At 35.8% G+C, this 16741-nt stretch overlaps 1 protein-coding gene across 1 annotated transcript in view; it reads right to left on the reverse strand.

Annotated features, from left to right (window-relative positions):
• Positions 1-13092, reverse strand: part of LOC135689685 (potassium voltage-gated channel subfamily KQT member 5) — a 30964-nt gene extending 17872 nt beyond the window's left edge. Inside the window, exons 1-10 of the mRNA XM_065206998.2 lie at positions 12840-13092; positions 11832-11882; positions 11217-11259; positions 6781-7155; positions 5819-5915; positions 5168-5294; positions 4591-4663; positions 3982-4078; positions 756-884; positions 381-491 (exon numbers count right to left, since the gene is read on the reverse strand). Of these exons, the coding sequence (XP_065063070.1) occupies positions 381-491; positions 756-884; positions 3982-4078; positions 4591-4663; positions 5168-5294; positions 5819-5915; positions 6781-7079 (933 nt within the window). The 5' untranslated portion in view covers positions 7080-7155; positions 11217-11259; positions 11832-11882; positions 12840-13092. The remainder of the gene's footprint in view (positions 1-380; positions 492-755; positions 885-3981; positions 4079-4590; positions 4664-5167; positions 5295-5818; positions 5916-6780; positions 7156-11216; positions 11260-11831; positions 11883-12839) is intronic.
• Between the last annotated feature and the right edge of the window lie 3649 nt (positions 13093-16741).

Here is a 16741-nt window from a genome sequence, read left to right on the forward strand (position 1 = left end):
AGATGATTGTCTAAGGACTAAACCAGAGAAATGTCACCAGAGCAGAAAAGCAACTGAGCACTTCGTTTCCCTCCTAGATAATATGTTTGAAAAGCCTTGAATCACAGCGATGCAAAAGCAGGCCAGTCACAACTGGAAGACTGATTGTAACAAGAATGTCTATAAAGGCAATTTGCCAATTCTTGAACGACATGTGGCCTGAAGGCTTGGATTACATTAGTATCTATTGATTGCCTTTAACACAAGGCCCACAATAACTGGCTAAGCAAACACACTTTCCTTTACCAGTTCTTAAAACCATGTTCTGTTTATCATTACTGAGAATCTGAAATTCTACTAGATTGCAGAAAGAAAAATCAAAGGACAAAATTAAAACTTACAGCAGGCATGGCAAAGAAAGCTGTTCCGAACACAGCAATAACGCATATTAGAATCTTTGCAATAGCTGTGTTTGGACTTATGTCTCCGTATCCGATCGAGGCAAGTGAAATCTACAAGATACAAAGCCTCTATTTCATTTCAAATTCAAGCACAATGCTTCATTAGTGTTTATCAAACTTACGCTTTAGGTCAATAATTGATAAAAATTATCCCGTAATGCATTACAAGCTTTAAAAGTTCTTTGGGCCCTAACGAAATCAATTCATCTACTCTAGGATGTTATAAGAGTTCTCAATAGCTTTTCTAAGTTTCCAACTTGCACAACATAAGCTCCCCCCTGTAACAATCTGAAAGAGATATCTAAAAATACTTACAACTCCCCAGTAAAATCCATTGAAAAGGTTATTTACAGTGACATCTTTCGGGTCTGTCTCCAGCGCGTAAACCAAAATTGCCACAAACATTATCATGATAAAACTCATATACCAACAAGTCAACAACTCCTGCAAAATAAAAAGTGTAACCTTGATTTTGGTTGCTTCCTATCAAAACAGAATGTAGGCCACGGTATCAAGGTACCTGCAAAATATGTATCGATTAGACAAAAAGGGTAAGTTTACTTTAGCAAAGACGAATTATATGTTTATGATTTATATTCTGGACCTATTTTTACATATTGATACCTTATAGATGCAGTTAAATTTAAGAAAAAGAATATAGAGAAAATATGAATCGAAAACTAGAAGAATTAAAAATCTTCTGTGGCTTAAGAAACTTGGGCAAGGGCACAAAACACCCTTCTTACCGCAAGAAAGAGAATGCAAAAGTGATGACGTCATTAAAATCTACTTTTAGAATTTATTAATTTTGATCCCAGAACCTGAAAGAGCATCGTGAAATACCTCTAAATTTGCAAATTCATTTTAAGGCATTACGAATTGGCTGAGATATGGTCACTTGAGCACAGGCTCTTGCCCCATCAAACCTCTGTAATTTGGTCTTGGTTCATAACTTTATGAACCAGGCCAGAATAACAATAATCCGTTAGCAAACTTGAAATCTTTCATTGGCCATATCTCGCCCAATTTGGAACATATCTAACTAATTTTGCATATTGAGAGGTATTTTATGCCGTTCTTTCAGATTATGTGGCCAAATTTAAGAAATTCTAAAAATATATTTTTGATGACGTCACACTTCGGTTCTCTATACGCACGAGAGGACTATATGACATAAGAATATATCGATAGGGAGCGATTCCTAATTGGTTTTAATTATCATTATTATTACTATTAGCATCATTCCCAACACTATCACCAGCAGATTCTCGTCTACCATCGCGATTCTAAACACCCAGGTCTTATAGCCAACTGAAAATACCTATCGCAATTTCTCCGGGCTAACTTGGTACTTGTCTAGCCACAGCCTGGTCTAATTAACATAGGCTTAAGAATACGAGGAAACTCTTATTATTTGTTTGATTTTGATTTCACACGAATCGATTTCACAACTAGAAAAATTTGAACCAATGGACCGAATAATAAAATTGGGATATAGCTGAAACAGTTTATGATGATATGAAAAGATAAAGTAAATAATAGGTTTGACATCAGATAAGAGGAATGGCTTAAAACGATAAAGATTGAAATAACTTTAAGCGGCGCACATGAATGTAAAAACCTTTCCGTGACTGGGTCGAGAGAATGGTATGAGCCATTCACAGTGTACACAGAATATGTATAACATTTAAATACATTCTCAGTACGGTGCTCTTTAGGAATCATATAACAAGGTGAAATAGCAACATGGCCACACATTTCTATGCCATGTCAGTTAATGTAAATGTGCTAGGTCAGATCAAAAGAATGTTACAAGCACAAAGAACAGTGCTATTTATCATGTAAATTTGAAATTGTGCGTGTTATTATGTAACTTTAAAAGGAGAACTGGCAACTACACTGCATCAACGCTGTAGCCAGATCTTTAAATGATCCCAATTAAAGCCCCTATATAGAAATTTGGAGGTTAATAGATGGAAGTTAGATGGAGAGTTATTTTGCAGTTAAGAGGGGCTAAGCGTAGAAGGGGACACGTGAACCAGCAATGGGTAAGTCAGTGAGCCGATCACACGTTGTTTGAGAGACTGAGTCTCCATTAAATATCTTTTCTGGCGCCATATCCCTTTGAACGTGCTGCAAGCCATTTATCCCTGTAACCCACCCTATTACAGGACCGCCACACCAAACGATGCCGAAGTTTCGAATGGCATGCCTTGAACGAACGCAACCAGTTCATTTCAAGTCTCTTTTGTGTGACTAGTCTTTGCCACAGCACTATGTAATGCGAATTATCTTATATTAAAGAGAATTACACATCGTTAATACTATTAATTTTAACAAATCCAATAGTCTCATCCTATTGTACCGTAATCCTTGAAAATATATCGAGAATAATAACTCTTAACATTTAAATCATCAAATTAAAATGATTAGCCGAAAACATCGAAATTACAATTACAATGTTGTTGTTGTCGTTTGTAAACAGCACAACAAAACATGGCGAATGTCCTGGGAGACGAAGTGAGTCTTACACGCAATGAACTAACCCAGTCTACACAGCCAAAGAGAACGAGCTACAGTACATTTGAGTGTCTAGTCAACTTTTTGTGATAAATTTAGTCTAGCAAATCAACAAACTAACGATAGCATGATAATTTGCTGCAGTCGGCAGTAAAATGACCAAAACCTAATTTTGATTTTCTTAGGTGTTGCTGAAGATTTTAATTGTAAAGATTGTTAATCAAAAGATATTTTCTCCAAAATGTAAATTATGCAATTTAATCGCAAGGTTATTTAGATAGAAAATGACTACTTGAAGCTTCATCTTTATTTTGCGCTTCTACTAGCAGAAAATACATCACTTTTGGGCTTTATCTAAAATCTGCCAGGGGCGACTGAGCTCCATCTCGAAAAACCCCAGGGGGGGGGTCGAGTATCAAAGCTAGCCCGTAGTCGCCCCCCATGAAATAATATTTGTTTTTAAGGCACAATGTCCTGGCGCATTTCGCTGGCCATTTGAATTTCCCATTGGTTGTACTACACAATAGACCTATAGTTGCGTGTCCAATCGGCAATGTAAAGCTAATTTTCAATGTGTTTTCTCAATCATAAAAGTGCTGCTAAGTCTATTATTAACTGTGAACGGTTGAATGATGGGGAATAATACTTTAAACGGCTCTTGCGCAACCGGCATGCTTTGCGCAACCGGCATCTTGAGAATTTTATTGTGTGAAGGCTGGTTTTGAAAATGTACTCGCAAAGCATGCCAGTTGCGCAGGAGCCTTTAAGAAACTGTTTGGCTATTCCGCTAATTCTATTGCATATATATTTCAGCTGATAGTATAAAATGGATAATGATGAATTGACGGGGGTCCTAATTAGAGCAGGGAGTTTGTATAATGTTCTATAAACCAGCAGGAGGTGGTAATAAGGCATCCAAAAGTAGCTGAATTCAATGTGCATACGTTTTGACTGCAATGACGGGGGTTGCTTATTCAATTAAAAAGTGCTATATATTCGTCTCGTAATTATATGATCGTACCTTTCTATGCTTCAGGAATACTTTCTTGAACATTGCAAATGATCTATTTTGTCTATCGACTCGTAATATCCGCAATAAAAGCAGCATGTGCATTAATCTAGAAATGAAATAAAATCATTCAGTTTAATTTCATTTTAAAAAACTGATTTTAATATCCATTAAGTAAGAAGGCTGATTTAATTTGCAACGAGAACGTGATAATTATTAACATATGATATAAATACAATGTTAGCTCTCGAATATGAAAAACAGATACCGAAAAGTAGAAAAAAATTGATGTCCCGAAACTCAGCAAAATTTCTAAGCAACATTATCGGTGTGATTTGCAGCAATGACCAAACTTTCACTTAGTGTGTGGAGAGTCGCCAGGTCTCTGTCATTCCAGGCGAAGGAAAGACCCAAGACACTGCTCGATAGGCACAGCTTCTCAGAGTCCTAAAATTACACCTGGAAGCTAGGTAGTAATAAATACAAATACAAGATGTGCGGAGCATGATTGGAAACAACAGGCAACGAAAGGCTATTATCTACATTAGAAGAAAAAACATGTCGATGAAGTTACCCTAGGTACATTTAACCCAAAAGTCATTAAACAGCCGAGCTACCTACTTCTCTGTTTTGGGGTCTAGATCCAAATGTTTTCCATAAATCAAGCCGACTGAGCAAACCATGATTAATAGATCTGAAAGCAATAGATAAACTTGTCATAGCATTTGGTAAATTTCGGAACAAGATACACGAAAGTGGTGCTTTAATGGGTCTAGGGAAAGAGACAAACAACTTTTGCGCTTAAACTATTTTGACACTACTCGTTTGTCTTCAAGCAAAAATGTGGTTTTACTTCAACTTCACGATAGAGTGTCAAAGTTTGGGGGAAGAATTTATCTCACGATTGATTTTTTGACTGAAAATTTGAAAAAGAAATCTCTGTCGTACAAGGAGATCAGAAAATTCACCACTCTTGTCCCTTTCTCCTTCCTCCTAGAACATTAACAATGCTTTCATAGATACCATACAAGTCATCTGAAAAACATATTTCTTTACATGTTAGTCACTATTTTACTTTTTCAAACGGGAGAAGGAGGATCGCTGAATTCGACCTTCAAAACTGACGTCAGTGTTACTGTGATAGTATTTATAACAGAAATTGGGCTCTAGTTAACAAAGGACGGTAAGCCAGACTTACCTAGAATCATATGTGGAGTTAGTATGTATCTAACTTTCCCTAAAAAATTGCTATAATGTCCGTGAGCACTAGAAGACCACAGTCGTAGCAAATATTCAACAAAGAAGATTCCAAGAAGAACGTATTCCTGTCAAAAAGAACATAAAAAAACATACGAATAGATTAAAGATTCGTGTTGGTTAAATCATCAAGATAAAACAATAATTATGCGCTGTACCAAATTCAAAAATTCACAGGCATTTACATTGGATTACAAAGCCCAGATTAATTGTTTCTCTGTATCCTTGAACATTTTGAAACAAATCATTGAGCGTCAAATAATGACATTAGAAGCAATATAAGAATAGGAATTTTTATTCTTACCAAGCAGCCGCGAAATTCGTGGCATTGTTTGAAAAAATATTAGAATAGTTTCTCATGGAGATATCTCAGGGCCCACGCCACAGGTAAGGGGGGACGGTGGGTTGGCCACGCCCCCCATTTTTTTACGAAGCAAATAGTTTTAAAGCTGCAGTGAAAGGAGAAAGAAGCCTTGGCCCCCTTTCTTTGCTAGCCTTGATCTCCCCACTTTCAAATTTGTAGTGTGGGCCCTGTATCGACAATAAAAAAAGAAGAATGATCTGAAACAATCTGGATAAGCAAAATACTTACAATCTTCAACATGACGAACTGATATTTTGCTGAGTCTTTGAATTCATTCATTGATAACATAATTGCCATCGCTAAGCTTGCCAGTATAATAAGAAACCTGAAAAAAGATCTATCTTCAGAATCAACAGGCCTAGATTTATGATTCTTAGACTTTGTCAAACTTACGGCCATTCTTTATCATGGGGCTATTTAATTCAATATAGACAGAATAAATTACGTTCAGTAATCTTGAGCAATATTTGAAAGAGAATAAAGTGGGGCAAAATACTTTTGGGGGTTATTGAATAGAATTTGAGGCACGGTTACACTTCATTGTTACAAAAAATCTCCCCTCTCCATTAAAAATTGCAAGAAATTCTCTCCTATGTAATTTTTCTTTCATTATTCTTATTTTGTCAATGTAGTTTGTCTTTGTTTTTGTTTTAACATCCAAATTGTAAATGTTTTTTGTTATTAGTAATCTGTAACATGTAATTTGCCACATTTAATGTAACTCTAATTTGAAGCAATTATGTGTAATGTAATGGCCACAGGGTTGCTATGTATTTCCATGCTCCCTGTGGTATCGTCTTGTAGTAAAATTTTATGAGAATATGAAAAAAAATTGCAAGACATTGTTAATTGAACTCTTTATATTAGAAGTAAATATATCTTGCAAATATTTCAAGACGGACAAAAACTGTTTCAGTTTTCTCAATTGATAAAAGAAAAAACTAATTTACCCCTCAGCACAAATAATTTTTCTGTTCAAAATTCACAAAGTATCTCAAGGCGGTATTGTCTGCAACTTTAATAATAATAGCATTTTTACTCAAATTTAAAATAGTATTTATAATATCATTCGGTTTGTCCTTCCTACAGCTAGTCCGGGTCGGTCATCAAACTTGAAATAAATCTAAACTATCTACTTTATCGAGTTGGTTAAAAATAAGTTTGTCAAAAGTTAGATTAATGGTACTTACACAAAAACATGATAAAGTGCACTATAGAAAGTCCTGCAGCCTTCTAGAAAATGAAATAAATCCGCCCGCAAGCGTCTAGCGCGCTGATTTCCCTTCTGTCTGTATTTGACGTAACCGGGCACACTATGCGGAATCATCGATTTTCGACGCATGTGAGGACTGGAAGGACGCAGAATCTTTTCCTCTAGTTCTTCTTCAGTCGCTGAACGCGATCTCGCAAAAGACACCTCCTTTTTACGTCCGAACCCCATAGTGAAAGCAGATTTCAACTCGATACCTCCGTTTCGCTTGCTGCTCATTGTCCGAAACAGCGAAAACTGTTCTCTTGGTGCAAAGAATCTTTGTCACTTCATCCAGCTATTGTTAGCTAGGTGACTAAAATTAAATGCATCAATTATTTCAAACTATGGAAAGGTAACATCAGCAGGAAATTGAGACGGGGGAATAAACTTTAACATCAAGTCATCAAGTGTGCGGGACGGGGGGAAGAGGGGCGGCAAGGTTCCCAGTAACGCTAGCAAAATACCTCTAATTTGTTAGTCTTCAATCAAAGCTAATATTTACAGAAGCAAAATGAACATATACCATAAACCTAAACCTTCTATCAGTTTCTTTAAGTTCAAGAAATTGCTTGATTTGCTCCATAAATGGAATGGAACCTGACAGAATCATTCCAGGATCAAGCGCTCGCGTTATAGTTCGGGGGGGGGGGGGGTAGGGGTACCTTAACAAGTTTGAAGGTACGGGGACGTGCCATTATTTCGGGGGAACATTTCTCTGAAAAGTGCGGAATTATCGGTATTAGTTTTTTGAAATATGTGCGGAGCTATGGGTACCATTTTGGGAAAATATTGCAAAATCATTAGGTGGGAGGTTAAGCATTAACAAAATGAATGACCTGTTAGAAATGAAAGTATGAAATATATGTGATATATTGAGATTTTAGGGCAAAAGATATACAAACTTTTTTGATGATTCTGTTGTATTTTAAAAGTGTTATTTGCTTTGCGGAGTTATGGGTATAGTTTTCATCATGTTTGAGGAATTATGGGTCACATTTTTCAGACATATGCCCCCCCGGAGAGTTCAAAACTATTCAGAATAAATTTTCTTTCAGAAATGATACTTTTGAAGCATTAATTAAAACAACGCGTAAATCATATGTCAATTTGAGCAATGAATAGCCAATATGATAAAAATATATTAATGACAAAAGATCCAGGATTATAAACCGGAGGCGAACCAGATTAATGGCGGAGATAAATTACTGCATAAGTTGTCTTAAACCTTACACATACAATTCACCGCGTTCAATAACTCTGATAATAATAATTTAATTGCTTGGCACCAAAGGAGAATTCAGAACTAGCGTTATTGTTACAGCGAAAAGGTTCATATTCTAGTGGAGTTATTCTAAATAAAATTGCAATAGGTGGAAGAATGTTTTATGACAAGTTTAAAGGCATTTGTCATGATAGAAAAAAACTCGAGAGATAACGAACAATTGACCTAAACAAAATATGAATTTGATTTTTAAAAACGTTTACTTGATCTTTTTTCCTTCTATGATCAACTAAACATCCCTTTCTCTTGAAAAATCATAGCAATACTAAATGTTGTGCATACAACAAGTGAAACTGTCTCAAAAAGGCATGTCATGTCACTTCGTAGCATTGTTGAAAGAAGAACATGATCGATGCTGAGACATCAAATCGTGGTCACAGACTTCATACATTTGAATAACATTGTATCTAAGGTAAGAGAGCTTACATCCCGAAGTATAGTGTGAGAACTATGACTGCAAACCTTCTATCCAGAATTATCGTATACCGATGGATTAGCAACGTGCTCAGTGTTTCTGGAGTCGACATACATCACGAATTTAATCACTGTCAGATATATAAGGTCCACCATGTAGCTTGCCAAGACAAGACAGATCATCGGCTTTGTATTTGCTCTGACTTTGAAGCAGGATTTCTGCCATAATTCCAGATTAATCCGCGAATTAGGAGGAACAGGTAGCAAAAAATGCAGAGAAGGATTTCCCATCTCAAAAGCAGTCTGAGATCGCTTGCTTATCCACCCCTATGCCTCCATTTTAAATTGATGGCAATATGCAAGGCGACAGCTTACAACTTGACACACAAAACTTTGTACAAAAGGATCTTGAAAGATATTTTCATCATGGCGTTAGTTACTTTAGCATTCAAACTGCTTTCGTATAATACCATTTATCTGGCTAACGTGCAACATTATCAGGGTATGCCATGTAATCTTAGACATCTTCTATGTAGCCTATCATGATTATAGTTTTGATATATTTAAACATATGATTTAAAGTTGCAAAAATGAAAATTGGAAGAAGTTCCCATTTACATGCATTTAGGTCTTGCTAAAGATTTGCGTTGAATTTTATTTTGAAATTATTAGGAACTTATTCGCGTTTTTAGAAACTGTTAATACCCAAGTCCTCTGACTACAGAAGGACAGTATGTCTTCTTGACAAGATGCAATAACACGTCAATACAAACTCCGAAATTGTAAATAAGACATTGATACACACCGTCGATACAAAGGCATCTTAAGGAATGACCTTTGTCATATTACCAAGGAGATTAGTAACGCTTCGTTAAGGTACTACCTCAGGGATTCAATTTTGTGTCATTGATATTTGATATTTGTGCAGAAAGTGGAAAAAAGACTGCCTGGCACTCCTTTGCTGTGAGGATGGGGTAACTGTAGCCCCCGACTTCCCGCCTTTTATAACCTTTCGGGTATATATTACACAGTAACCACTCACAAGGAGAGGTTAGTAGGAAATGAAATGGCGACTTAGCAATTTGGCGAAATGGCAATTTGTCATTGTAGTTTAAAAAGACAAGCTCGAATTCATTTGAACTCAAAATACATAATACATATGGACGACAAAATAGACATGACAACAAAACAAGTTTTACTCGATGCTGTTTCTCACTTTCGAAGATGGAAAAACATGTTGCATTCACACATTATGACGTCAAGAAGTCAAGAAGTTGCGATAAGATTCAGTCAGAGATTAAACCTTTCAGGCCATTCTTATCGTTCGACGAGTATTGCGAACTAAAAATGCATCAGATATATGGATGATAACATATGCAAAGCAAGGTTTGAGTAAAGCTTTATGTCACCTGCGAGAAAAGGAAAAATGTGTGCATTCAAGGAGTTAGGATCGACATATTCCCGTCAAGCAATTGTTATCACAACAAGGCTTAGCTTCAGTGTGATTTCTCAGTGTCTATCTGCGATCACATTGTTCCTTATAAAAGTTGTTTTAAGCACCAAGATGATTCAATATGTTGAAGCAATTTAAAAGCGAAAGTTCTTACTATATCTCGTGCAGCAAATTCAAGTATCCTTCGGGCGGTGAATCAGCTGCGTCATTCATTTAGATTATTCAAAGGCTGATCCACAAATATTCCACAAGCAAAGATTAAATGCAGCCTAACTATGCTAAACTGCATGAAGCACGAATAACAGGAAATCGCTGCCGAAACTAAGATTTGGTTACCCATCAGAATTAGAGAAAGTAGCTGCTTTTTGTTTATTCCTGTTGGTAGAGTGCTGAGAAGGAAACTTGCGATGCAAAAAGAGCTGGATAGCTTACACCTCATCCAACGAACTGCTTTTCAAGGCCATGAGGGCTTCTTCATGCCCATAAAGGGAATATTCAAGCAACGTCGTATAAAGAGATTCTGATCGCAGTTAAAATTTTTGTCCACAAATCTATGCTACTTCTAACTATTTTATATATAACCAGAAAAGAAAAACAACGATAGAAATCTATAATCGCTGTCATATAATTGTTCCCGTGCTCTACAAATCTCACAGTTCCAGGTCTCTCTACTACGTATTTCCAAACACGTGATTAAATCACATGTTCACTATATCACAAAACCTAATGGAAACATTGATTTTTCGTCCAGTAAAACATGGCACTTTTTTAGATGAATCTTTTTTATTATTATCTTTGATTTAGTTTCGATAAGCTTCTATTTTCAACATTTGGCAATTTAGTCCACTAAAAATTTTTGCTTCCATCTAACGGTAATCTATGCCTTTTTTCGTGCCTTCTATCCATCAATGTGTCAGCAATACTTAGGGCATCATTTTTGAAAACCTCGTTTGACAAGCTTTCTCCAACTGATTTTTCCAGATTCCGTTTCTAACATGATACTTGTCTATAATAAGTACCACAACAAAAAAAGACAATGTAAATCCATTTGACAACTCCTTGTTGCAATACAAAATCCGATTAAATTGTAATATGGAGTTGTCGAATGGGTTCATATTATGTCTTTTTTTCACTTGGTACTTATTATAAATTTTATTATCAAGTCTCAATCTATAATACTTTTTAGAATTAAATTTCTTGCTTTTAGTGATAAGAATATACTTACTTTTTTACATAATGCAGTCCATCACTGTAAAACCAATACAGAACTAAAAGAAAAAAATACCATAACAGGAGAAATTGTTGATACATAAAAGCTAATGATGGACGAATCGCCAGATATTTCAATACATTCATACAACGTGTCTTTGAATGAAATAACTTGGGTTAATTACCATGTCCTGGCTACATACAAATCAATAAAAAGATGCAACTTCCTTATTTGTAAAACCATGACGATTATGGTTGTTTCTACGGAACTTATGTGTCTAATTTACACAAATGCATTTGCCTTCGTCTGCTCAAGCTTTCATAGTTTCTAAAGCAAGCAAGATACAGCTTCTAGTTTTTTATGCTTTCAAGATCAGGATTATAAACTATTCTCAAGATGTTTTTTAGCAATTATAGCAAGTTAGGATAGGATGCCTCAAACATTTTGTGTATAGTTACAATGCTCCTTTGCTGTAACGAATGTAAAGAAGGCCAAAAAAGCTTATATTGTCAACTATAAAAGAATTATTGAAAGTTATCCAAAAATGTGTTCAGATGCTAGCGTCATTTTAAGCAGAACATGAAATAAGCTAGAAAACATTTAGAGCTTTTATTGTTGTCGTATTCTTACCTCAAATAATATCTTGATGAGATTGACCTCTACAGTTTAATCAACAAGGATCTGTAAAAGTAAAAGGAACAATTTGTAACTATACAAATCTTAGGAGATTAAAAGTGGATTGAAATCCACTTCAACTGCAAGGCTTGTTCAAGTAACAACTAAGAAAGGAATAAGAGAGAGAAATAGGAGAAAGCAGGGGAAGGAAAACGGGAAAAGTTCATTTCAACAGTGGCTTCAACTGTGATGTGAGTCTTTTTTGCTTGCTTTTCACTATATAAGTGTTAAGATAATCGATACAAAAATGTATGGACAAATCATAATGAAAGGGAAATTGGTGTATGTATCACTATAGAATATCATATTGAATAATGGAAATTAATAGATAAATAGCAGAATAAGTAAAACATCAATGAATAAAGGTAACATAGTGTTGTAACAGAATTACTGAAAAAAGGTAAGAACGACTAAAATCTTGTAAACAAGGAATTTTTAATTTCTCTTTTATCCGTCAAAGAATAACATGTGAAATAAAACCTAACGAGATATCAAGCCCTAATTGTTTTACTGCAAGATTGAAATGGGGTACAACAGCCATTTGACAAACTACAGATTTTCATGTTCAGGATAAAAGTAAAAAGTTAAATACGGTATTCAACCATATGGTTTTTGAATGTTTTTAGTTACAAAAACTCTACCCTTTTACCATTTGCTCAAATTAACAAAGTCTTAGAAATGTCTTTAAATCCAACAAAGAAAAGCTTGTGATCCTATCTGAGAAACGTTTAGCTGTTAGGTATCAAACTAATGCCTTCCCCTAAGGGTGGAGTTTCGACAATATGTTACCCTAAACTTGATTTTGGTTTAATTGCGACTGGGCGAAATATGCTGAAGCAATCTCTTCGTTAAAGTCTACGAGCGATTCTACGAGCAATTTTCGTATTGCAGCACTCAGGCATGAAATGGTATTTTTATATAGCAAAAAAGTTAAACTTGCATCGATAAAGAAAGATACCTTACCTCGAACGCTCTGCTGCAAATTGGCCTAACAAACTAATGTTGCGTTGATTTTCCGCTGAGTCAGTAAAATTGTCAAGGCCTTGCCGACGAATCATAAAAACACCTCGTTGAAGCACAGGGCTTACTTATCGAGATGCCTTGAGTTCTGTGAAACATAAAAATGAGAAAATAACACTATTCGAAGCAGATGTTGAAATGAAGATTTTTCATGACCTAAGTTTATTAGAGATGCGTACATTCAGCGAGATTAACAAATTAATTCAATACTGTTAAGGATTCTAAGAAGCCTATGATTTGGATTTGCCTTTCTTAACAACGACTTACTCAGCAAAGGACAAAAGATTAGGGGTGGATAATACACAAAAGTCCGGCGCACAGATACCTAAAGTACCCAATGATAGACAGCTGTGAAGGAGCAATATCCTCCATTGCCTCGTGACATGTAGAATTATGGACACTAGGTGGTTTTTAGTATCACCCTTATCACGTTCATATCTACAGTGAATTATCCGTGTGAAGGTAATGATATATGGGGAAACAAGTAAATTTGATCGAAAACAAAATCAACCTAGCAAATAAGACTATTATAAGGAATATCATTGTCACTGTTACAATGGAAAATAACATTCAGAACATAGGGTCAGATGTCTGAAATTATATCCATTTTGAACAAAGCAGACAAGGGCTCTTGCTCAATGATGGGCTTGTAATATAGGGAATAAAAGGGGCGAAACCTAAAACTTTGTTCGAAGAGGTACAGAAATAATTTCTGCCGACAAGAAGGGGGTGTCTTATTCTTTAAGGGTGTGATTATATGTTAGAATAACTTGTATGCTGCTGTTGTGCGTTTCTATTTCAAAATTAATACTTCAGTATCATACTTTGAAAGTTTAACTGCTGCAGAAATTTAAATACGTTACAATTGCTACTATTACAGGTTGAGAATAACATTTGCCCGGCAAAAATTGTTCATATGCCGATGAAGTGTTTGGGGCATCTCTATATACCACTTTGGCGGCGCCCTAGGGGAATATAAGAGTATGTAGAACTGACAACTCAGATCCAATGCTGACAACTCCGAACAGGGGAAAAACATGTTTGTTATGAGAACGAATGAGGACATAACCGGCCCTGCATTTGATGCAGTAGCTAACTAGGCGCTGCAATAGAGCTTGAGGCCCTTGGTCATCTCCTTGCATCAATCCTTGTAATCTTGTTCTCAAAACATTCTTACAGTTAATATTTGAATAAAAAATGGGGTGATAGAGTACGAAACTGTCTAAAGGAGTAGGAGGGAGAAAAAGTGGAAACTTAGTCCGTTTCCACATTGATTAGACACAACATCAAATATGGTAGATTGACCTCTGAGAAATTTTCTTTCGCTTCTCGCATTTGTTTGAATTATGCCACAGCTGTTGTTAAAAAACAGTCTTTAAAGCTAACCAAGCAAAAGATTTTTTCACTTATTGCTACCTATGAAATACAGACCATTCTCAATTTCTGATTGATTGAAAGGTTGCATCCATGCATTACAACTAGTATTTTAACATGGTTTGGGAAAGAAGAGTGACAATTTTCTTAAATTCTTATTAACTTATCGGTAAATTTAGGATAATAGGCTGAATAGAAAGAACCAGAAAAGTAAACAAATTGAGACACCTTTTATTAAATCTAATTAGAGATTAAGCATAAAAAAACACAAGAACATATTGGAGGCAAAACAATCTGCTAGAGTCATGTTTGGACCGTTTAAAAAGTTTTTTAATGAAATGGCTGACATTTAGTGATTGGAGGTAAGGGATTCTTAAGATAAAGACCCGTGTGGTTGATTTTATCGCAGTTAATTTCAGTTCAGATACAGTTATGAACGCAGCCAATGTTTACTTCTTCATCATCTCCTCTTCGCTTCGAGGTTCGCTGTGCAGAGCACACTGAACAGCGACCTCGAAGCCACGAGGAGGCTCGCCGAGTCTCCTGCAAATGGATTTCTGCATTTATTGTGCCATAAGCGGATCCATGTGAATTAGGATCCACCAAGACACCAGGTCTCGTTTGGAAATTTCCATAGCTATATTTTTCACAAGTATAGCAGACAAAAGCAACATGAACGGCCTAGTCAAAATAATTCAACAAATAAGGTTTCGAAGTTTTGTTCAGTACCTTCAGTGCAACCTTTGTTGCTGTATAACTACCACAAGGTTTAAGTTCAATAAGCATGACAGTAGAAAAACCCATCAGCAACTAGAACATTGTCAGACATTTTCCGCCCAGACGAAGGTTGAAATAACCTTAAGAAACTCTCCTGGTTAAACTTTACCCTCTCTAGCAGTAGCAATGCTTGTTTTTCAATGAAACATTGCAACCATCTTACTCTCGCACTCAATATTGATTTTAAAATTTTAAAAACTAGTAAAAGATGCTCATAATGAGCGCAAGAAAATTCTTCATTCTTTTCTATACTGTTTGACTTTATAAAATTCTTTGCTATTATAGGCGTGCGGGACAAAGGGGCTGGAAGAGGTGCAGCCTCTCTAATCAGGGAAAATGTTTCAAATTTCAGGCTCAATTTGGAAAGTTCCATCTCAATAAAGCAATGATATCGAGGCGAAATGCATACTAGGCCTCCCTAAACTTCTAACATCCACTGCGTCCATGTTATCAATTATGCTATCCCTAACTTTACCGTGGCAGTCTTGCGCTGCCATGCCCACAACAATGGAAATTTTGCACCTTCTAGCTTTAAAGGCCGGCTGAGCCAAGCTACTAGCATCCCCCTCTTTCTAACAACAGAAAGGAAACTTAGATAAAGAAAGCTTGTTTTCGAAGAGGATAACGGGGCAAAGCACCAAGAAAAAGGGCAAAACAATTGTAAAACGAAGAAAATGCTTAATTTTGCGAAGGCAAGGGGAGCCACTGGCCTCGCTGCCCTCTTGGCGCAGACGACCTTGACTAAGAGAGGCCTGGTGTTTCTCCTTCAAGCAGATGTAGCTCGGCGTTTCCTTATCCTGGGTACCAGAGCCGTGCAAAAAATTAACGGCAGCAAAAAAATAATGAGAGCTGCGGAGGTGAAGGAGAGGGAAGAGGGAAATTGCTGCCGTTAAATTTTTGCGCGGCTCTGGTACCCAGGGTAGTGTTTACTTTGCCAAACTTTCCTTCTTGAATTTTTCTTGCTACCCAACTTAAACGAAGCTGGATAAAAAGTTTCAACTGATCAAACCGAGGTGGATCTACGGTGCTTGACAGATAGCCTAAATTTTTTCAAAATTTTTAACAAATCACCCAACTTTAATACGTTGAGAAAATCAGGAAATCGCCTTATAAAATCATGTTCATATCACCAGAAACAAAGATTCTAGAAAGGGTTTGAATCTTTGTAAATGATTAGGAAATGGGTGGCTACAACCTCTACTCGACAAACATCAATCTTAATCTTGACTATAGAATACCAAAGTGATGACGTCATAAAAATGTATTTTTAGAATTTCTGAATTTTGATCCCGGAACCTAAAAGAGCATCATGAAATAACTCTTAATATGCAAAATCAATTAAATATAATATAATAATAATAATAATAATAATAATAATAATAATAAATAATTTGTTTAAAGTTGGCGTACTAAATGAACGGTTGATAGCTATAAAGAAGCTAATTAAGGCCAACTATCTAATAAGAGTTAGTATGAAATAAAAATATATGATACAATATTAAAAAGGTTTAAGGTATAATGTTCTAAATAAAACCTAACCCAGCAATAAATTTTTTACACAATCTACAGTCGCATTCTATAGGGTGTGCTCTTAATTCTTTTTTAAATGTTGCCAATGATTGGGACTCTCTTATACTGTGAGGTAGTGTTTGCCACAGTTTTTGACCTAAATATCTCACAGTTTCTATACCATA

The sequence above is a fragment of the Rhopilema esculentum genome, unplaced genomic scaffold (genome assembly GCF_057945365.1).
Source record: "Rhopilema esculentum isolate cy_ngs unplaced genomic scaffold, ASM5794536v1 HiC_scaffold_24, whole genome shotgun sequence".
NCBI lineage: Eukaryota > Metazoa > Cnidaria > Scyphozoa > Rhizostomeae > Rhizostomatidae > Rhopilema > Rhopilema esculentum.